The 23,149-nt window shown below is 34.1% G+C and overlaps 1 protein-coding gene and 1 pseudogene across 5 annotated transcripts in view; both read right to left on the bottom strand.

The window, feature by feature from the left end:
- LOC129938734 (uncharacterized protein CG43427) overlaps positions 1-23,149 on the bottom strand; it is a 145,279-nt gene that overhangs the window by 69,404 nt on the left and 52,726 nt on the right. For all 5 annotated transcript variants that reach the window (XM_056046456.1, XM_056046455.1, XM_056046457.1 and 2 more), the window contains one exon: positions 10,663-11,096. In XM_056046456.1, the coding sequence (XP_055902431.1) occupies positions 10,663-10,842 (180 nt within the window). In that variant the 5' untranslated portion in view covers positions 10,843-11,096. The remainder of the gene's footprint in view (positions 1-10,662; positions 11,097-23,149) is intronic.
- LOC129945170 (40S ribosomal protein S10b-like) lies at positions 15,794-16,280 on the bottom strand (annotated as a pseudogene).

Genomic DNA, 23,149 nt, shown 5'->3' with positions numbered 1-23,149 from the left:
GTGTGCTGATTGTGTCGCCTTTGGATGTTTGAGTGCTTTTGGTCCCTCGATCCAGATTTTCCTTGTTAGAGCAACACAAAAGACTAACAGCCCTATTCCCCTATTCACATGGATCATATATTCGATTCCCTTTCACACTGCCTTTGCATTCCGCTATCCATCGGGTGAACTACATTATCCCAAATCAATTTGACATTCAAATAAACAGCTGTTCATGTAAAAATCTTGTTTTGATTCATACAAAAATAAAGTTAAATCAATATTTTTGGAAATGGGCAGTATTGGACTTTTTATTCCAATTGTAGCAGAGGAATAAGAGAATCCTCAAACAGAGAGCTTCGGAGAAATGTTAAAAGTGTCTTCCTTCCCCTAAAATGATTCTTTTATTTATAAAACAAATTTTAGCAATAAATTAGTTTTCACTTACATTTTGGTTACAAAAATTAACAAACCAGACATCAAATGAAAAATCCGCTGGTTTTATATGTGGATCTGAATTTTATAGAATGAATTTCATAAATAAAAGAATATCGCGCAATATTACCCACGTTACCGACATACACAAATTCACTTTGAGTGAGCGAAAATATCGGTTTTGGCCGAAAACCTACATCGAAAATTCAAGTTTTCACATACATTTTTGGTAAACCACAAGTTTTATATAAAACCTGTCAAAAACTAGTAACAATTCAAAGTTGAACAAACAAACCTTTCGAAACATTCAGCGCTCAAATTAATGTAAATAAAACAGCTGATGGCTGCTGTCAAAACGAATATTTCATTTTGAAATAAATTTGGTCGTGGTAAGTAATATTATTCATACCATTTCCTAACAAGATAAGAATTATTGCTTTTTTATTTACAGAATATGGAAGAGAAAAAAAAGGAAACTTTGGGGGAGCTGCGTTGCAACAAAAAAACGTAGAGTTTTAAACGCTCTTTGTTAGGCGAAGAACCGGAATTCACTATGGCTACTGGCGTGACGACCCCAAGGACGAGGAAGACTTGCTAATAGTTCGTAATAACGTTTCCAAGGGATGGGTCTTCAAAATCGTCGCGACAAACATGTTCGACGCTTTCGCTTACTACTACTAAGACTTTCCGGTAACTCCGTTCAATTAAAATGGTTTGGGAGATATGAGAAAGGTAATAAGTTCATTTGTGGATGACAATAAGTATGAACAAAAATCTCTGGTGGAGGCTATGTCTCAGCTGGCTATTAAAATTTGAGCCAAAACATTCCACAATGTGGGAATCGTTGTTCCAGTAAATAAAACCACAATAGTGGGCTCCACTTGATGGAGCTCAATGTAAGAAACCAAAGAGATAGTCATGGAAAAATTGCAGCCCATCATTACAGCGTCAGTGATCGCTCTGGATGAGTGTGATTTTGGTACATATCTGGAACTAGGAATTGACCTTTTCTGCTCCGGCCATAAGGGCCTACTCGAAATCGTTCAGAACCTTCTCCACCCCGCCTATAAGTTGCTCGGACAGCCACAATATATGCCGATTCTAAAGGGACATTTGGCCAGCAAAAGCAATATTCATAAGCTCAGTATTTTGGATTGAATTTGTTGTAAAAGAAGAAGAAAATGTTTTAAATAAAATGAATTTTTATTGCAAAAGTTTTGTTTGTTGTTAATTCTATGATATATTTTCCAGACAAAGACAATTAGCTTCTCCTTAGTGAATTGTTCGGACCGGTTGAAGTAAACAAAAAGGATAGCTGCAACCGAGCTTGTAGTTCTGTTGGTTCATGTCTTGAGCCCATTCCACCCGTCCACAGAACTTCAGTTGAAACTCTTTTTCGAGAAGAGCTAGTGTTACGTCAAAATCAATTTGAATTGGCTGAATTCATTTTAGTTTCACAAATAATTTATTTTTTCATCAATACAAAATTTGACAGCCGGTGTTAAAAAAATCCAAATGTCAAATGAAAACGTGTAAATGTTCGGTGTGAACGATTTTCGGGTTTTCGAAAACTTTTTGCGGAAACCCCGGTTTGGGTTGTGGTGTGAAAAGGCTATTAGGTTTCAAGGCACAGAATAGTAGAAATGAAGTCTTCTCAAGAAATAGATTTTATTAAGAGCAGCTTTAAAGTAAATTAGTTCAACTTATTGATTGATTGATATTTTTTTGATGTTTTTGGATATTTATTGATTAAAAAACAGCTGTACATCAAGATTGAGTTATAAATAGAACAGGATATAATACAATATTTATTAAGGATAATGCAAGTATGCAAACACTATGCTTAAAACAACTGTAGCAAACTATTTATAATTAATTAAATAACAATCAATTAAAAACAAAATTAAAAACTAAAGTCGCAGGAAGAAGAAATTACAATAATAACAAAAAAGTTACCTAATTACAAAAAAGTTACCTCAGTTTAAATTTGAGAAATATTCAAAACAAAGTTGATGAAACCTTCTATGTTCGATTCCAGACCTCATGTGACTGGGAAGATTATTCCACAGGCTGACAGCATAAACGAAAAATTGCCTCCGTGATGTCAAACAGGTAAACCTGGGGCAGCGCAACAAAGTGAAACGATTTGAAGAGCAAAAATCAAGTTTATTAAACAAATAATTTGGAGTCTTGTTAAAAATAAGTTTGAACAGAAGCAAACAACACCGATATTTAATAAAAGCTTCCATGATGCAATTTAAAATTTAACGAGTCTGAGACGAAGCGGGGCAATGGCATTGGATGGTACCTTTAGCTTACGAAGCGAGTTGGAGTCAGGATCTGCAAATATCTCACACCCATACATTACTATTGGTATGATAAGTGATTTAACCAGCTTTAATTTAACTTGAGTCCGCAGAATTGATCTAATAACGGATAGTCCTCGGAGTGAAGCATACATTATGGAGATAACAGTATCGATATGGGTGTCCCATGTTAGCCTACTGTTGAAAGTTATAACTAGGTTTTTTTGCATTTGTGACAAATATTTGATTTGGCAGTCGTTCAAGTAAAGGGCTGGAAAATTTTCAAGGTGGGGTTTATTTTTACATATTGGAATAGCTTTTGTTTTTTCTGGATGAGGTACATCATTCCGAGTTGACCAATCGAATGTTCATTTTTTCTATCGCTTCTTTAATCATACCGAAAGGAAAGCTTATATATAATTGTACATCAGCAGCGTAGATGTGAAACTGGCAGTAAGATAAAACAGATGGCAATTTATTAATAAACATAGAGAACAGTAAAGGACCAAGGATAGATCCTTGAGGAACACCTATGTTGACAGGAAGAAACGAAGACATTTTACCGTTACACGATACGGCTTGCATGCGATTAGTCAAGTACGAATAAATAAGATTTTTGGTTGTCTCAGAAAAATTGAAATAAGTCGTCAGTTTATCACAGAGAATGCTAGAGTTAACGCAATCGAATGCTTTAGAAAAGTCAAGTAGGGTTATCACAGTTGTATAAATATAGTCTAAATCTTGTTTCTTGGCCAATATAATATTAATATTGAATTATTGATATAATATTAAGCCTATAAAGTTTTTTTTTAAGGATAGAAGGTTCCGGGATCAATATTTTCAAAGGAATCGACATTGTGTAAGTGATCGAATGCAAAGGATTTTTTTTCGGAGAGAAATCAGTTTGAGCCATTTTTGCTTTTTTTTTAAATAAATTCTTCAAATGAGAGTGGCCTCAAACTTTTGACGTGTAGTGTATTTACTAGTAATTTAAAGTTTCTGCTGAAATTTTATTGAATTAGTAGGAATTTTGTAAGTTAATTGTAGACAGTTAATTTCTGAAGCATTTTTGTTAAAAATGTACACGTAACTTATGATATTTTTGTATGTGTGTTTTTTAAGAAGAAATAAAACGCATATAATTTAATTCTATTGCCATGAATTTAGCTTTATAGTAGGTATAGAAGTGAACTGAACTAACTGAGCATAAATAAATTGACATCTGTCAAAAAGTCCCACCCCAAAAAAAGTGCTGCCAAATTGAAAAACCACACGTCTAAAAATCAACCGTTAAAATAAAATATAAAATTAACTGAAGTGAAACTAAATTCAACATTCAGAATTCGTTCTAAGCTATTATTTTGTATTTAACTGACATATTTTCAACTTTACCTGTAACTGATACGATGCGCAAAATATATTTCCATAACCATTTAAAGCAATTTAATTTAAATTTGTACAGTTTTAATATTGTTGGGATGAAAGATCATGAAGCTAATTAAAATTAAAAGCTACAATCGCAGTAAAAACGAGAGAGAACAGTCTTAGTCATTCGTGTCTAGCCTGATCGTATATGCCCATAGTTAGCCATAATGTATACTCATATATCTTTTTTTGACATTAATTGTAAACAAAACAAAAATTGTTAATTCTGCATGCAAAGATATAAATGTGGGTTTATATGATTGGATTTCAATTTCAATTTCTATGCCAATAGCAAAGAGTCATAAGGAAGTTCATACAGATTGTAATGGTTTTAAGGTGAAGTCTCTTTAAAACCTACACTTACGAGTAATGTAATGTGTGCTAGGGAATACTAATGTATTTTTCATTTGGGTGGTGTTAACAAAGTCAAGTCAAATGCAAGAATTTCAAGGTGAAACCAAAGTGCAAATAACATGATTTTTTGTTCTTTTGGTTTCTAATTAACATAATAAAGAGAAATAACGAGAAATAATGAGAAGCTTTCATCGTTTAATTTATTATATTTTGTATATGCATCAGTTGGAAGTGTTAGTCATTCTTAACGATGATATAGCTTACCTACTTTATAAAGATAATGTATCTAGCTATCTTATAAATACATCATAACCACATTTGTATCTCTAATTGAAATGGGTTTGTTAATAGCAGTGGAAGAAATTTAATTGCAGGAATCAGTGCTTGCTACTTCAATTTGATTGGCAATTAGCACAGTTCAAGTAGTTTTTTTTGAAAACTTTTTAGTGAAGGCTTCAGCAAGTATTGGATTTTTAAGAAAAGAGTAATTCGTGAAAGGTACGAATAAAAGCCTATATATTAATGGAAGGTTGCGTTAATACAACAAACGGATCTTTTATTAATAGGATGCTAGAATTAATTAAAAAAAGGATGAAATTGGATAAAACAACTAATAATTAACAAGGTTACGATTTTGAAAAAAATGTCTTGGGTGATTTGGATTTAATGAGAAGTTAGGAAGGGAAGACATCTTTGGTGGAATAATCGAAAGAAATAGCCTGCACGAAAACACTTCCGATAATGGATTCAAGCTCATTGATTTTGCTGTGGGCGAAACGTCATGGTAGCCAGTACGCGTTTTCCACAAAGGAACGTGTAGTTTTCCAGATCAATCTACCGTCAACCAGATTGACTATATTGCGATCAACGCTAGAGACGCTTATAGCATCATAGATGTTCGAACTTTCGGATGAGCTAGAATCAACTTGGACCACTACCTCGTTGTAGCTGTTGTACTTCGGGCTTCCAGACCCAAGGCAAAACAGGCAGATTTTGGGAGAGGATACAGCATCGAACTTATGAGCAGTTAAATAAAATTAATAAGTACATAAACCTAGAACCAAAGGCTGCAAGGAAGGAAGTGGAAACATCATAGTGGAACCGCAATCAAAGCTGAGGATATGGAAGGACAACTTCGGAGACGACGAACAGAATTCCACTGTCAATCAGGATGATCCATATAAACGATGAAAGCCATCAATCTAATCTCCTCTACTTAGACAAAGTAAAGATTGTCATATCTATGTTGAATAATTAACAAAGCCGATGGAGCAGATAGTTTCAATGCCGATTTTTATAAAGCAGCTGGAGATAATTTGGTTAGAAGCATGCACCAACTTATCTATAAGATATGGTCAAAAGAAGCAATGCCCGATGAATAAAACTTAGAATTTGTTTGCCTGTTACTAAAAAAAGGAATCAGAAAAGTTCACTCTCGAACCAAATTCCGCTGTAAGGGAGATAGAACCACTCAACCAAGACGACGCAGATCAACAATTTCGCCTATCTGACTTCAAAGAATCGAAGATAGCTTTATCTAAACTGAAGTCAAACAAAGCTGCTGTGGCTGACGGCATCGCTGCCGAACTATTCAAAGCAGCATGCGGTGACTTGGCACGGAGTATGCACCACTATCTGCAAAATATGGTCGGAAGAAAGCATGCCCGATGAATGGAACCTCAGCATAGTGTGCCCGATACATAAGAAAGGAGACCCTCTAAACTGCGCCAACTACAGAGGCATCAGTCTCCTTAACATTGCGTATAAGATCCTCTCTGCCGTATTATGTGAGCGTCTAAAGCCGTTCGTCAACAACCTGATAGATCCTTATCAGTGTGGCTTCAGACCAGGAAAATCCACTATCGACCAAATAATCACACTACGGCAGATCTTGGAAAAAAACCAGGAACTTCAAATCGATACCCACCATCTCTTAATCGATTTTAAAGCCGCGTATGACAGCATCAATAGGGAAGAGCTCTACAGAGCAATGTCTAGTTTTGACATCCCTGTCAAACTTATTAGTTTGTGCAGAATGACTATGGAGAATGCACGCTGCTCTATCAAGGTGGGAAAAGATCTCACCGATGCATTTGATGTCAAAAAAGGTTTTAGACAAGGCGATGCACTGTCATACGACTTCTTCAACATCGTTCTGGAAAGAATTATGCCAAACTCAACCGTCAACGCTAGAGGCACAATCTTCCAAAGGTCCATCCAATTACTAGGATACACAGATGATATTGACATAATTGGAAGATCAAAGCGTGATGTCAGTGGAGCGTTTCTGAGCATTGCGACGGAAGCGAAAAAGATTACTTTAGTGGTCAATGATGGCAAGACCAAGTATATGCTGTCATCAAAAAAGGACATTGAACAACGACGCCTTGGACAAAACGTCACCATGGACAGCTAAAACTTTGAGGTAGTTAAGGACTTTGTCTACCTAGGCACCGCTATTAACACAGACAACGACTGAAATCAAACGAAGAATAACTCTTCGAAATCGCTCCTTCCTTGGACTTAGAAGGCAATTGAGAAGTAAAGTCCTCTCTCGAGCATCTAGAATTACCATCTATAAGACACTTATTATCATCCTGGTTCTCATTTATGGCGCTGATGCCTAGACGCTGTCAAAGAAAGATGAGAGAGTCTTAGGATGCTTCGAGAGAAAATTTCTTCGGGTTTTTTTTTTGGTCCCTTACGCAAAAATGGAGAATGAAAGCAAAGATATAACGATGAGCGAATGGACATCAGCGCTCCAGCCCGGAAGTTCTTCGAATCCAATCCCGCAAGGACCGCGCAGTAGAGGAAGACCGTGACTCAGGTGGCGCACGCGGGTGTGTGAAGACCTCAACCAACTTGGCGTGCGAAACTGGAGACAGCTAGCTTGGCGTGCGAAACTGGAGAAAGCTAGCCAAGTTCCGCCCTGGACTGTAGCACCACCTTAAGTGAGTAAGTAAACTTCCCGTTCAAGAAATAAAAGTGTCGCTCTATAAGGCGCTTATCATACCCGTTCTGCTAAACGGTGCAGAAACATGGCCTATGAGCGGATGAAAGCACCTTGGATCGTTTCGAGACAAAAGTTCTTATCTTCTGTATGCATAGGAAATAAGTGAAGCAGAAGATGGTACGACAAACTGTACCGCAAAGTAGACTTACCCAAAAAGACTGAGATGCCTGAATCACGTAGAGCTCATGGAAGGTCATCCAACTTACGGGGCAGAAGAGTAGAAGAAGGTAATGGATCATGTGGCGAGTACAAGTGAAAATTGACCTCACCTAAGTTGGAGTGCACAATGGGAGACATTTAGAGAGGGAGCGAACTGCATGCAAGCAAGATCGCCTTAATAAACCATCCCCAGACTTTTTCCTTTGGGGCTACTTGAAGCAGCGAGTTTCTATCAACAAGCTTTAGACAATCGCAGCCGTAAAGAAGAATGTTCATATGTAAATAAATGCGAACTTTAATCACGAACTTATAATAAGCTCTCTTCAGAATTGGTGAGTGCTTGACCATCGAATCTCAAGCCATCTTAATCCCCTTAGCTTAAACCATTTAAAAATTTGTAAATGGTCTGAAAAACTCGTTAGCAATCATGGTTTTCAACAATAAACACTACCCATGGCTTGAAATACAGAAGCAATGCAAAAATATTCCGGTATAAGTATATGCCAAAAACTTGTTTAGTACATGCTTCGACTATTAACACTAAAAAATATTTGTTTATTTCAAAACTGAATGCCATTAAATAAAACTTGACTAATTCACATACCCTGAAAAGTTCTTTCTCAAAATTTACCGTTCGGATTCGGGTTAAAACTGTAGGTCCAGGAATGGTTGGGAGTTGTAAGTCACTAGGACCTAGTTCTTAACGGACTGTTGCGCCACCCAATTTATTTTTTAATTCACACACCCGTGGAGCGATATTGCGTAGGGCTGTCATGCTAGAAGCCTTGTGTTTTATCCCTGCCTGTGCCACAGAAATTTTGATCTCGCCTGATGTTGCGAGGAATTAACAAATCCTTGAAGAATAATTTTTGCCATGAAAAGTTCTTTTTTAAACTAGCCGTTTCGACTCGGCATAAAAACTGTAAGCTACTCGTAATTGAGAGTTGTATATTTCACTAAGCCCTGGATATCTACGAGCTGCTACGTCATCTTATCTTTTAAAAATAGCAAAATGTCAATATTCAGACGTATAATTTTCTAAAATATTTACAAAATAGTTAGTTTGTTGCTTTGCCCATTATTTTGAACAGCTGTGTGCACTTGAACTTGAACTTAAAATTCACATTTCTTATTTTTAAAGTACTTTAACTAACTCTCTAGTTCCTGTTTTTCAGTTATCTTGAGTAATTAAAAAGCATTCGAAGTGATGTTGTATTTAAAAATGCGGATTACAAGTTCAAAACTCGGCACTAGAAACTACTGCAATTTTTAAAGCAATCGTACTTGAACCTTAACATCTAAATTAATAAAAAGCGCTTATTCCATGAGTTTAATAAACCAGGGAATAAGAGTTAAACTATGGGTTAAAATGTTTGTGGAATTGTAAAGTGACTTTTAAAAACCCGGTACTAGTAATTACTACAATTTTTAAAGCAATCGTACTTGAACCTTAACTTCCTCATTAATAAAAATCGCTAATTTCGTGCGTTTACTAAACCAGGGAATAAGAGTTAAACTATGGGTTAAATTTTCTTGGAATAGTAAAGTGACGTTTAACAAACATCCCTTAAGAAAATCTACTACAATAAATAAGATTCAGTAACTTGAAATTTCCACCAAGTTTGTGAGAATTGGGATTTTTTTCGAAATTGGTTTTGACAGCAAGTTTCATGAATTTGTAAACACACATAGGAATTCTCTTGTTTATATGTTTCTGTCAAAATTATTACCATTTTTCAATTGTTTGTATTGTGTCTGTTCTCTGTCTCTTTCTTGTGACCCCATTTAGGCAATCTTCAACTACCGCAATAAGTTTCCTCATATTTTCCTTCAAAAACCTTTATTTCCTCGCTTAGAACTGGCGCTGGTTTATACCTAGTTTGGCATCTTTTTCTTCTTCTGTTGGTTGATGGCTCATTGTCCAGTACTTGGAACTGGTTCAAAGGTTCGAGCACCTATTATCATAACAAAATTTAATAAGCAATGGTCACTTATTTTTTTTATTTCAGAATAAATTTGACACATTTGGATCTTATTCCTTCGCTAAACCACCTTCTTTTAGTAAACGTCACTTAGTACAAATCTTTGTATATTCATAATATTTTGTCCTTAGTCCATGGAATAAGACCTAACCCTTCGCTACTCCACGTTTATTGATTTGGCTATTTAAATGCCAACATACTAATTTTACAAAATTGAAAATTACTTTAAATTTCCGCATCAATCTACAATACTATTGTAAAATGAAAAGATTGTTTGTTTGTTCGTTTGTTTGTTTGTTTGTATGTTTCGACGCGTTAATCTCAGGAACTACTGGTTCCATTTGAAAAATTCTTTCAGTTTATAGGCTAAAAATTACATTACATTAGCTATAGGCTAAATAATATCACACTAATACGAGCGGAGTATCAATAAAGAATGTTAAAAAGTTGGGGATTTTTTTCCCTTCTGGGAGCTTTTATTGCGTGAAACGACTAGTTTTGCTAAAATAATATATGATGGAATTGGTCCCCCCTTCATAGTTCTAAAGCTAGCTTACTATTACGTTATTTTTGCTAATTAAATTTTGTCTAAAATAAAGTATGCGAGTAACGCCGCTAGTTATTTTATATTTCGACACTTACTTAATACTTAATTTTTTTTTCATGAGATTTGATTAGAAAAAATTGAAATGATAACCTCAATTCACAATACCATCAAATCTTATTAGATTTGTAAGATTTCATCTTCACTAAATCAAGTTTTAACTTCCATGTTTCGTGGAATTCTTTTAATTCTTAGTTCATTTTGAATCAAACAAATTTCAAGAGAAACGAAATAATGACAGAAGTGAATAGTAGAAAAGTTTTGATTAAGCTGCGTATGCATGATGTGTGGGTCACGCAATGGTTCGGAAAAAAAGCAACATTTTCTACTATAATTTAATACAAGTTGCATAAAAAAGATTGGCAAATTTTCATTAAAATATTTTTACTTTAATAATATACTCACAGCTTTTAATGCGCAATCCTTTGCATGGCCATTTTTGGCAGAGTCGTTATTAATATTATTTCCATTTGAACTTGGTTCCGGTGATGTTGCTGTCGACGATGATGCCGACAACGACGATCCGGATGATGATGATACCTTTGCAGATGATGATGTTGAATTGTTCTCCCATTCACTTGGCATTTTGCGTAGATTTCTGATGTCTCATATTTAATAGATCATAACTTTCTTTTCTTCTACACCGCCAATCCACTTCACTTTAAATATAATACTCGTATCACGCTCGCTGATGTATGAAACGTTAAAGGGTTTTATCTAGCGCTTCGTTTTTTATAAATTATAAGATAAGGTGTAGGTAGGTTTGCTATGATGATTTTTGTTTTGTGTCTCGTCAGTTTACTTTCTTCATAATAAAAACAAAAGAACAATAAAGCAATCTGCAAATAGAAAAAGAAATGAAAACAAAGACCTTATTATTATTTTTTTTTTGTTAAAGTTAAACAGTGTAATCTAGGTCTTAATGTTTATAGGTACTATATTTATATGCAGGGTATGTCAAGTTTTTTATACTGTTTTGGACATAGAGATCTTTATCTTAAGGATGTGTTCACAATTATGAAGAGCTGTCAAACAAAAGCCGTGTTTTTGTGGGATTCCCGGTTTTTATGTTTAAAAGTTGATGTTGATACAATTGTCAGAATAATTTATAATAGAATTGCCCGAAATTCAGACGGTATTAAATTGAACTTAAATGATTTCAATTGTTTTTATATTTTCAATTTTGTAAATTAAATAATTTATATATAATATGTTTTTATATTTTCAATTTTATAAATTGAAACTGAATGATATAATAACTGAAGGAAAAGGGTTCGTTCGTGTATTATAGTCTAACTAGGTGTAGACTATCGTCGCGTGCACCAGATGGCGGTGTATACTTGTTGACACTAACTTTTGGCAGAATAATAAATAAATATTAAAACTTATGACAATTTAATGTGAAAGAGAACCCAACAACCGATTTTATGCTAAGCCAAGTTGAAAACTAGAATGAGAAGTAAGATTTGAATTTTCGTATCTTTATTGACAAGATACTTTTAAGATTTTATTCTGAAATGTAAGCGTACAACAGTTGATACGGAGTCTTCAAAAAATTATGTTAGGCTATACAAAAATTGAAAGCACACATTTTTGTTGCCTTAGTGGGCGAATACTCAAAAACCATTGTTTACTAAAAAAAAGACAGCTAAGAGAGTTGAAATGCCGTTATGTTGCTGCTTCAAAAACGAATTGGATTAGGAGAATTAATATGCTGTCAACATCGTTTTTAATTCCGCGTTAGTTTGGTTGCAGATAAATTATGAAAACTCAAAAAGTGCAGCAAACAGTAAAAGGTAAGCTCTCATAGATAAAATGAAAAATGCAAAACAATAAACTCACGAACATGCCTTCGAGATAAAAATTAATATTCGAGACTCGATAACGATCGCAACAATTATATCCGCAGTTGGATCTTACTTCTACTTTTATCTGCACTTAAGAGTCTGTATTTGTAATACCTTTAAAATCATACTTCACTACGAATACATTTGCCAAAAAACATACCTAATTTATAAATTATTTAATTTAACATTCAGATTAAAAATTCTGATACATTTGGCTTTTTTCTTTTTTAGTTCAGAGCAGAGCTCGAACTGTCAAAAAAATAATTGTGTTTCTTTTTGAGCTCTGAACGTTCAAAGCTTAAAATTTGTGTTTGTTTTTTAGTTCTGATCATGTTCAGAGCTCGCTCAGAGAATTTAGAATAAAATAACAGAGTAAACGGAGTAAAATGCTGAACACAAGCAATTTGCTATTTGAAAGCCGGTAAATTAAAAACATCATCGTCAAAACAATAAAAATGACGGAAGAGGCTGGTCGCTTTAGTGCAGAAGGACAGATAATTTAGAAAAAAACTAATTGCATATAGCAATTTTATGAACCAAATTTATTTCAGGCTTCAAATGTGACTGGTTTTTTTTTGTAAATTAAAAAAAATCAAACAGGCGACATTTTAAGTCCATGACAGTTTAGTGCTCAAGTTGTTTCATAATTAAATCAGAGAGCTCTGAACATACTCTGCTCAGAACTCTACTCTACTCTACTGCGTTTGCTCAGACTCTGCTCAGTACTCAGCTCTGAACTAAAAAGAAAAACGCCAATTAGTAACGTGTTTCAACTCAATACAGATTTGCAAAGATGTAAGGAAAGCTTAAAGCTAACCTGCTGCAAAGGACAAAATGTAAGACAGTATGCGTAAAATGTTGAAACAACTAAATACATTCTCACATTATGTTCTCAGAGTAATTAAATTGCTCATTTCGAAAGATTTATGGGCGCGTTCGAAAATAATGCAACATTAACCAACAGAGTTTCAACATAGTCTTAAATTGGAAGATTTCTAGAGATCTTTAGTTTTAATTAAAATAAAGCTTGTAAACATATATTAAATTTAATAGTAGATACATTTTTAATGATTTAATAGTTCCTTATTCTGTTAACTTAAAATATTTGCGATTGGTTTTGGTGATTGGAATGTTTCTTAATTGCAATTGAAATCCTTAAAGTAGCCGCAAAAAACGTTTTAGTTGAAAAAAATTACATATAAGGAATTTTACCATTGTTTACATTTTATTAAATTTGAAATTACGATATAGTTGCATATAAAAATGTTTATACATTTTTTAAAAATGTGTTAGCACCCTTAATGTTATGAATCAACGAACCCATCCTTAAAATAAAATCTGAGTTAAATTCTAAAAAATTTAAAGACTTCTTGTGCATGCTATTTTTTAAAACAAACAAAGGTTTGCTACCAACAAAACTATAGCTTAAAACTGATGTTTTCATCGAAAACATGCCCAAACAGCTGTCAAAACCAAACTAATTTATTTCGCTTTTTTGTTGTTGCAAAGTGACACTAGTTCAACTCATAGAAGATTCCCATCCTGGTTATTAAGTATTTTTGACCAATATAAACTCAAGAAGTTTAATTTTAAAATCAAGGTTATAATATTTCCCTGCTGAACGGAAGAATCAGCCATTTGCAATCTAATTATGCAGATTATGGCCTCTGCTAGGGATAACAGAAAATGTCGCGTGGAGAGAATCTGAAATAATTATTTCCCCAAAGCACCATTCATGGAGGTATTATATTACTACGTTTTTATAACATGTTTTTTTCACAGCAAATAAAAACCCTTAATAGTCACCAGGCCCATTATAAGTAACTATATTATAGCCAAGTCATTTTCTAAACGATAACGACTGAGAAGTGAGAAAACAACAGCACCCTTGTACCAATGTCGTATCTCACTAAAGTTAAACAAAAAGTTATAGTCAAGAAGAAAAACAATAAAAGGTTCGTTCACACTTGGATTGTGGTGGCGCAAGATTAGTGTATGTTTGTCGGGTGATTAATGTTTGCATAGAATTCTTATAGAGTATAGGTTTCATTCTTTTTCTCTCTGTTTCTTTTCCAAGAACAACCGTTTAGAAAAAAGCTATTAGTAACTCCTTAAGTTTATACACATCACACATATACATGTTTATCTTAGATGCTCTATTGGTTCTAATGTGTTTTACATTGAATGTGTAAATTTTGGTAGACTATATACATACGAGTACGTTTATACAGATTTTATGTATATACTAGATATACATAGGAGCAACTTGAAGTATCAGGAAACAGGCAGGGCGAATGGTGTGTGGTAATACGAGACGTGAACAATAGGGTCTGCCAATATAGGGTGAACAAATTTTCAATTGGGTTCAGTCAAGCAGTTGATGTTTCCTGTATTGCTGTATTGGCCAAGTGCATACAAAAGGGAGTAATGGCCTTTTCAATAGCAAAACACGAATCGATGTGTGAAAGCTTTAAACTTTGTCTATTGAGTGAGTTAGTTTGATTGATATGTTACTATGTATTGTATATGAGCAAACAGAACATAAAAAAGGTACAAAAGTAGCAGTAGACCATATAATAATACAGTTATACTTATGTGTCTGATAAATTGTTTTAAAATGTACGTACACACATAGAAGGTTTTCCAGTAGACTATTGACAACTTTAAATTCACTTTGTGAACGCATCCTTTCACTAATTATCGGACTGTCATTGTCAGTTTATTTAATGAACTTAACATTTTCACTATGCACGTTTGTGCGACCAAAGGTCGAATATTGAATAAATATATGTGATTTTAAACAGTTTATAAACTTTAATTATTTGCATGTGTGCAAAATGTAAACAAAAAAGAAGACAGACAAATAGCTTCAATTGATTTTAAGTTAGAACAGCTAAATAAAATTAGCTGTTCGAATTTAAAAAAAAATACAAGTTGTTCATCGCGAATTACGATCTGAGTGTAACGAACTGTCAAACTCAATTCGCTTTCCACATACGATCCTCACTTGAACGAACAAAATGTTTTTACGAACGTTAACCTAAAAATTCCCTTCTAGTCTTTGACAGAAACAATCGAAAAAAGGTAAATATTATTTGAATATAAACCTAAATATATATTTTTAAAGCGAAATGACAATAACAAAACGTAAAATTTGAAACGATTTAGTAAAATGCTTTAAAGCTTTAAAGATGATTTACCTAATTTTAAACAATTTTACAATTTAATATCTCTTGACAATTTGCTTAAGTTAAAATCACCGAATGGCTACTTTAATTTTTAGCAATTGGTTTAGTCCGTTATTCTTTTAAGAGCAGTAAATGAAATGTTCCAATGAACAGCTGATTTTGGAAGTAGAGGCGAATTCATGCCTGTTTTATAAAGGGGATCGTTTCTATTCCAGTCAGAAGAAAAGATAGGAGAAATGGCAAAATATGGCTTTAATTTCAAACTCAGATGTTAAAAAGTAACATTTTGTTGGTTTTATATTCATTGCATCAAATTATTTGCGTTTCAGTGAAAAAATAAAAGGAGAGGATTTTAGGATTTTAAGAAAAAGAAAGATGTTCCAAGTGGATCAGAGGGTTTTCCAAAAAAGAAACCCTAACCCTACTTCGAAATTATGGAATTCTTTATCCCGAATATCGAAGTTCGATGTTAAACTATTTGCACTTTGTTCTCCATTTTCTTTATTTCTGGAACTCTTGGCAATAAGGTAAGCGTAACCACCCATTCACTCCTACGTTTCCCTTCTTGTCAGCACCGCCTGGGGCACGTCTGTATGCAGAACGATCTTCGGAAACAGTTGGTCGTGGACGAGCAGTCTCAGTCCTGGCTGGGCGTTTCAATGTTGCTGAGACAATCTGTGGGGGCAAGTGCAGGTATTTATGTCCTGAGGTATTCAATACTTTCATTGGTCAAATGCCAGTAGTAATGCCTCCAGGCGAACTGTTCCTTCACCAATCCACGGGAATGCAGAGATTGCATTGTCTTGATGACATGTAATTTGGGTATTGTTTCCAATTCGGGATGTTTTGGGGCATGGAAATATTTGTTGGACACAATGAAGAGGTATTCATAGATAGCAACGCGATGAGCCTTTGGCTGAGCATGATCAATTTTTGGAAGCCGAAGGGATTCACTTTTATAAATACCTGGAAACCTTTGCTTAAGCATGATACCATAAAGAAGATGAACCCCAGATGGACTAATACCACCACTTGACTCTCAACTTAACTAATTTGGCCTATGCTTGATGCTTAACGCTCTCAGAAACTCAATTCTGTTAGTAAATAATGGGCGTTTTTACAAGACACTGCCTTAAAATTATGGAAAGCATTTCGGCGTGGAGCTCCTGCAAAATATTAACGCAAAAGCTGCAAAGAAGAAGAAGAAAGAAAAAAGACGATGACACCGCTTAGGAGACTTCTACTACAAAGTTCAAGAGATATGAGAAACTTCGATATTTATTGTCTCCAATTCTTTATAGCTTGTAGCGCTGGTTTTAAAGATTAAGCTAAATCTTTAGATCCATGTAGTATCACAACGAGTCAACTTTTGGTCCAAGTGTCATGGCTATTCCGTTCAGCTACCACTTTAACCCAACCTTACCGAACCTAACGGTACTGGTACCTGTACTGAAACGCAACACAGAACCTCAAAAATTAAGCTTTACAAAATCGAGTAGTACCCGTAGCATGATGGTTAGTGCGCTGGACTGTCATGCAAGGGGTCTTGGGTTCGATCCCTGCCTGTGCCACCTTAATTTAAAAAAAAAAAAATTTCGCGGGTACTGCCTCTTGCGAGGAATTGACAAATCCTTCAAGAGTAATTCTTGTCATGAAAAAGTGCTTTCTCAAACTAGCCGTTCGGATTCGGCCTAAAATTGTAGGTCCCTTCCATTCCTGACAACAGTACTCGCACAAAGCAATGGTTGAGAGTTGTAAGTCACTAGGCCCTGGTTCACAACGGACTGTTGCGCCACCCCATTTGATTTTGAAAATCGAGTGATAACTATTTAATTTTTAAAGAAGCAAAAAAGCGCATTCAGTCTGCTTAACCAAGAAAAATAATTTCTGTTAAAAACGTCTCTAGTTTTTTAAAGCTTGAATTGGCACTAAATTTTTCAAAATCGTCAGTTTATTTCTAAAATCTTAGTATCATAGACTTTCACCTAATATATTATTAGCATATAAAAGAAAACAAGAAAAATCAAAATTTTAAAAAGCTATCAAAGAGGAAAGAATTAAAAAAAAAACGTCACGATTACCATCATATAATATTATTTATCATATCACAAATGATAAATTCCACCATCCACCGTTGGCGTTGTCGTCGTCGTCGTCGTTGACGTTGTCGTCCGTCAGTCGTTGTTATCTTCATTGTCAGAGCTCTTCGCATCACCACCCAATAGAATTACCGCATTTTTCGTACGCGGCCAAGTATGTACCGGGAGCCGCAATCCGCACGCTTGTATGATCACATACTCAAGCGCATTCACCGAACTGTGTTATTCTGAATTCTATTCTGACGTTGTTGTTTTTGTTTTTCAGTCGCACTGGCATAGCAATCTACCGCCAACAAAGTCAACGGAGGTAATAACCAACCGGAAGTACGATAATATTTGAAGCATATCGATTAGCGTGGCTTCGCATGTGTACATCGAGGTAAGCAAAGAGTTGAATTGTTTTTTGTCATCATTATTCTATTATGAAGTATCTAAGTACCTCTACGTGTGTGGAGAAGGAAACCGCAGATTTTTGTTTTTTATATTGAATTCTCTAACGACGTCGAAGAAATAGAATATCTTCTCCTAGATGACGGCTGACGACTAACGTCAACGACGAAGAAGAAGAGGTAGACGAAGGCAAAAGAAGTAGATATATTTCGATGGCGGTGGTAGATGGCGGTACTGTTCGGTTCATTAACACCATCATCCTTGCAAGAAAATATTTTTTTGTAAACATAAGGCGCATTAGACTTGAATTAGCGCCTTTCCTGATATGCCCTTATAAAATTAGAAGATCTATCAATATTGGCAAATTTCTGGCAAAATATTAACTAACTTTTCATTAACCGTATAAATACCTATTTTTTATCTGTCAAAAGTGACAGATTGGCAGCCAAATCGGATGAACTCATCTAGAACCCAACTTTTTATAATTTCAAATAATAGGATGATTATCCACTAATTAATTCTTACCACTAACATTGTCCAATTTTTAATTGACAGAAAGTTTTTGAGCTGGAAAAATGTACAGGATTTTGTAAGAATTTACAAACCACGAAAATGAAAAAAATAGCAAGTCACCATCTGGAAAAATAACGAGCCAGAATGCATACAAACAAAAAAGTTGTAAAAGATTGGACACATGAACAAATTTTACAATTTATCCATGAGATCAAGACCATACAATGCTTGTGGGATGCATATCGGTTGGGCGGAGCTTAAACTAGCTGAAGACACGGTTTAGCGAGACGTTGGCAACACCATCTTAAGCCAAATGGTCAAACCTCTGCACAACGTTTAGTTGTAACTTTGACAGTGTTTCGGTCTCCTGGAAATTCTTGAAGGCGATGCGATGTTGTTTTTAGAAACAAACAAAATTGTCTTCCAATAAGTCTACTATTTTTTTATTTCTAAATTCTTCGAACCGTGTAAACAGACATTTAATTAGAACACAAAACATTGTCAACGATTAGTAAATGTCACCTAATTTCGAAGACTTTTGACAGTTCGGCCATTATTGGCAAATATTAGCCAATATTAGCTTTCAACACGAGTTCCACTCCTCATAATTTGTTGTTGCCAATTTTTCTGGCAAATTGTTTAAATATTGAAATAGATGCAACGAAATCGAAGAAATTAGTCTAAGAAATCCTCTTCTAGGTATCAGAATCACAGTTTTCAAAAAAATATCAGATGGTTAACGCTTAGAATTTGACAGGGCCGATTCAAGTTGACGTTTGTTGCCAATTTTATTCATGTCTTGCAGCTTATAAAGGGTTGGCATATGCTTGATTTGAAGAAAAAACAAATCACATGTAACAAATCTTACGAAAAGACTGACAAGTTTATAATTAAAATGGGTTTTGAATGTGACTTGCAGAATTTGTTTAGATAGTTTTTACCGAATTGCCAAATTGTGCAACAATCATCACGACAAATGTATTATAATGAATGCTCAACGAATCTAGGGCCGGTCAATTGAAGAGATCTGTTGGATAAAAGGACTTCAATTATTTAATGTGATCAAGCTCGCATTGCCTATGCTTAACAAAGTCAACGTATTTTCTTCGAAAAGTAGGCCTCGACTTTAAACTCTATTCAAAGTCGTATGATAACGATCTAATAGATCAATAGTGTGGAGACGCCTAGAGTCTTCTTTAAGAATAAACACGACCCTGCTACTTTTTGTTGTCAGCATTTGTTGCGCACATATTTCTGCTTCAATATCTAATGTCTCTGAGCTGGAGCCTCAAACTTCCAAAAGATTCATCCGGCAAGCTATACATGCGCGCAAATCTAGTCACTCGTTAAGGAATTGATATCGAATTTCAAAAGACAACACCAGCTAATACTCTACAGCATACCGCCAGCTTTCTTTATACACAACACAACACAGACTCCTGCCATCATCATCATCATCTTTGCCATCATCATCAACATCATCATCATATGCATTTTGATGTAACGTCTATCCTCATCTTACGGATATTATTTATATGTAAGTTTTTACCTTCTTCCCGTGCCTTCTTGGGATTGATTGATGGATTTTCTCGCCCAGATAGTGTTACCATCTCATCATATCGAATGATAGGATAACCATTTCAATGATATTTATTTTCAACCTAATAAAGAAAGCTAAAAGAAATTACATTAGGTTTAGAAGCCTACCTATTCCTATAGACCTATTCCTATAGACAGAGAGAGAGAGAGAGAGAGAGAGAGATAGATAAAGGTGTACCCACAATAGGTATAAAGTATAACCAAATCCATCATAAGGTAATGTTTACAATCGGAACATGGCGCGAATGCAAATCTAACGGTGTTTGTTGGCGAATAGTTTGCACTTGGTTGATTTTAAGTTCAACTTTTATATTATGATGTGCAGTGATGTTTGCAATGAATACGAGATTCGTGAGTGTATATGTTTATGTTTATGTATATGAGTGTTAATTGAGAAGATTGGCTGATATACTAAGTGAGATGCAAGAAATCGTATTGAATGAATGTCAAGTCAATCGGATGCAGCTGTAACTGTTTCAAAGATATGATATAGATATGGAAAAAGTTTTCTTTCCGGTCACTGAAAAAGGAATTTGGATCATATTTCATTTTAGATTTTGAAGTGAGTATAGATTTGATTTAGTCCAAAGTGACAGATGTACAGTAAAGTATCTTGCACATGAACTACGAACTGCGAACGGCGAACTGTGGATGTTCGCATATTTTGACTTTTCTTTCACATGAGCTTTTTTTCTTCTATTCGCACATATCAACGAATTGTCAGTTTATAATTATCCTTTTCAACAAACAAAACAAGAGTGTTATAATTTCGAGGTTAAGTTGAGCGCGAACATTTTATTCGTTGCAGTGTGGATTGCATGTGGAACGCGAATAAAGTTTGACAGTTCGTAGCAACCACACTACAATTCGTTGCTACAAAATTGTTTTTACAAAATTGTCTTGTTTTAGCAAACAAACTTCAAATTTTATTATCCTAACATTAGTGCCAATTGGTTTCTTATAATTTAGTTGTGTTTTTGTTTGAAATTGAATTTTTGAAATGTGTAAAATGACGTTTGTTCGTCCATCCGTTGTTCGCTCTCATGGGCAAGGCTCTTAATGAATAAACTACTGAAAATAGAAGTTAAAATAATTATACATGATTGGATGATTTTAACCAATTTTCTATTAAACAAGTAAGCAACCAATTTTATCTGTCAAAATTGACAGAAAAAAAATTGCAAATAATCGTTGACACAGTTTCCTGTAAAAAAAAAAACTCGTCTAAACATTCAATTTTCTATATCTTCAAATAATTGAATAATTGTCCACTAAGTGGATATTGTTCTTATCAAAAAAATCATTACATTTTTGATAAGTACAAAGTTTTTAAGCAGGAAACAACAACAAAGGAGTTGTTTCCTGTTGTTGCTGAGAATTTAGAAAATACTTAAAAAAAAAAGAACAAAAAAATGTCAAATTTTAATTGGAAGACAAAAAATTGTCGGCATGTCTTTGAATTTTCAAATAGAAAATTGTTAGTTTTTACTTGATAGAAAATTGGGAACTGTTACATAATTGGATGTTATTGAACGACTTTTGACAGTTTTAATATTGTAATATCTTTCAATCGAGTTGTGGGACAGAATAAATTATTAAAAATGGACATTAGTTTACGGACACATCCATTGAGCCTCACATAATTGGATGCTATTGAAAGACTTTTCAATATTGTAATAGCTTCCAATGCATCTGTGACAGCAAATATTTAAAACCAGAACTTTATACAGAATAAATTATCAAAAATGATTAGAAAGAAATTGAAACGATTCTGTGTTTACTATGGTGAAAATTAGTTTACGGACACATCCATCGATCCTCATAATGTCCAAATCCTTCACCTAACATAACCAGTCAAATAATTTAAATTTAGTTTGTAAAAATAGTTTGATATTTGTGAGAGCCAATACGCAATTTATCACAATTTTAACTTGCAATGTCAAAGCAAAGTAATTAAAAATTTGGCTAAAATTGTAGACACAACATAGAACAGAACCCTTAAAATGTGTAATTGAACACATCTTTTCGAAACAAAACAAACAAAAAATCATTTACAAAATGTCTGTCATATATAAACTTAATTATTAACAACTTTAAGTATCAAACAAAATGTAAGGTTGCCAAAAATAGTTTATAAAGGATGTTTTTTTCATACGCGCGGTTTTCAAGAAGAAATAAAACGCACACAATTTAGTGTCATGACACAAGAATTTGGCTATGTAAGGGAATAAGGGATTGTCATCATATTTTCCAAATGATTTCGGGCAAGTGGCAGTCGCGGCCAGCTGGAATGTATTCAAGCCAAAAGGCTCAATTTTTTGCGTTTGGGGTCACTTTGAGGCCGTATGACATCAATAACGCACTTATAATGTTCTCGTTGAAAGTGTCAATCGTCTCGGGCTTATCTGCTTAAACAAGAGATTTCTAATAACTCTACTGAAAATAGGCGAGATAATGCGCTCATCAATAGTTTCATAGGCCATTATTTTGTTGATAATTTTGCACCATTTTCAAATGTGTTCTGAGCATAAAATAAATCAAGTTACAGCTGTCAAAAAATCAACTACGAAAAAAGTATTGCCAGATTGAAAACACGTTCAATCTTCTTTTACTTTGTTGAAAAAAAATATTTTTACAATATTTCATTTATTTTCCAATACAAAATCGATTAAAATTAAAACCAACAAACAAATTGAAACATTTTATAGACACAATTCACTTGACATAAGGCTTCAGAGTTCGATGTCGCTTTGTATGCCTTCAACAACAAAAGACAAGCAAAAGTTTATTTATATATCAATTCATTGCCTTCATTTTCCTACATTCCATAGACGCACATCATCAAAAGTTAGCTTGCCGAATAGAAGTTATATGAGTAGGTATATCAATTAAATTTTAATTGGACTAATTCCCTTCAAAGGCATCATCAACATTCAGAGATACTGGTACTTAATTATTATGTCAGGTCAAAATAAAAATATCTGTTGTTTGACAAGCACTCAACGGCAACGTCTTCGAAATACAACTATGCCTACGAAAAAGATCTAAATGTACGAATGAAAGGAAGATACAGAATAAAATCAAAAGCTAAACTATTTTTTTTCCTCTACATACGTAATGAAAAATAAAATATTCAAGAGAATTTTATATACGAATCAATTGATTATGATGTTCTATTGGCTCTATTATTATATTGGCTGCTGTGTGTGAATCATTTTGATTAACATTAATAATTTATTATAAGGCCGACAGACGT

This window comes from Eupeodes corollae, chromosome 1 (genome assembly GCF_945859685.1).
Source record: "Eupeodes corollae chromosome 1, idEupCoro1.1, whole genome shotgun sequence".
Taxonomy (NCBI): domain Eukaryota; kingdom Metazoa; phylum Arthropoda; class Insecta; order Diptera; family Syrphidae; genus Eupeodes; species Eupeodes corollae.
Note: the sequence above shows the minus strand (reverse complement) of the source record. Positions and strands in the feature narration are given on the sequence as shown.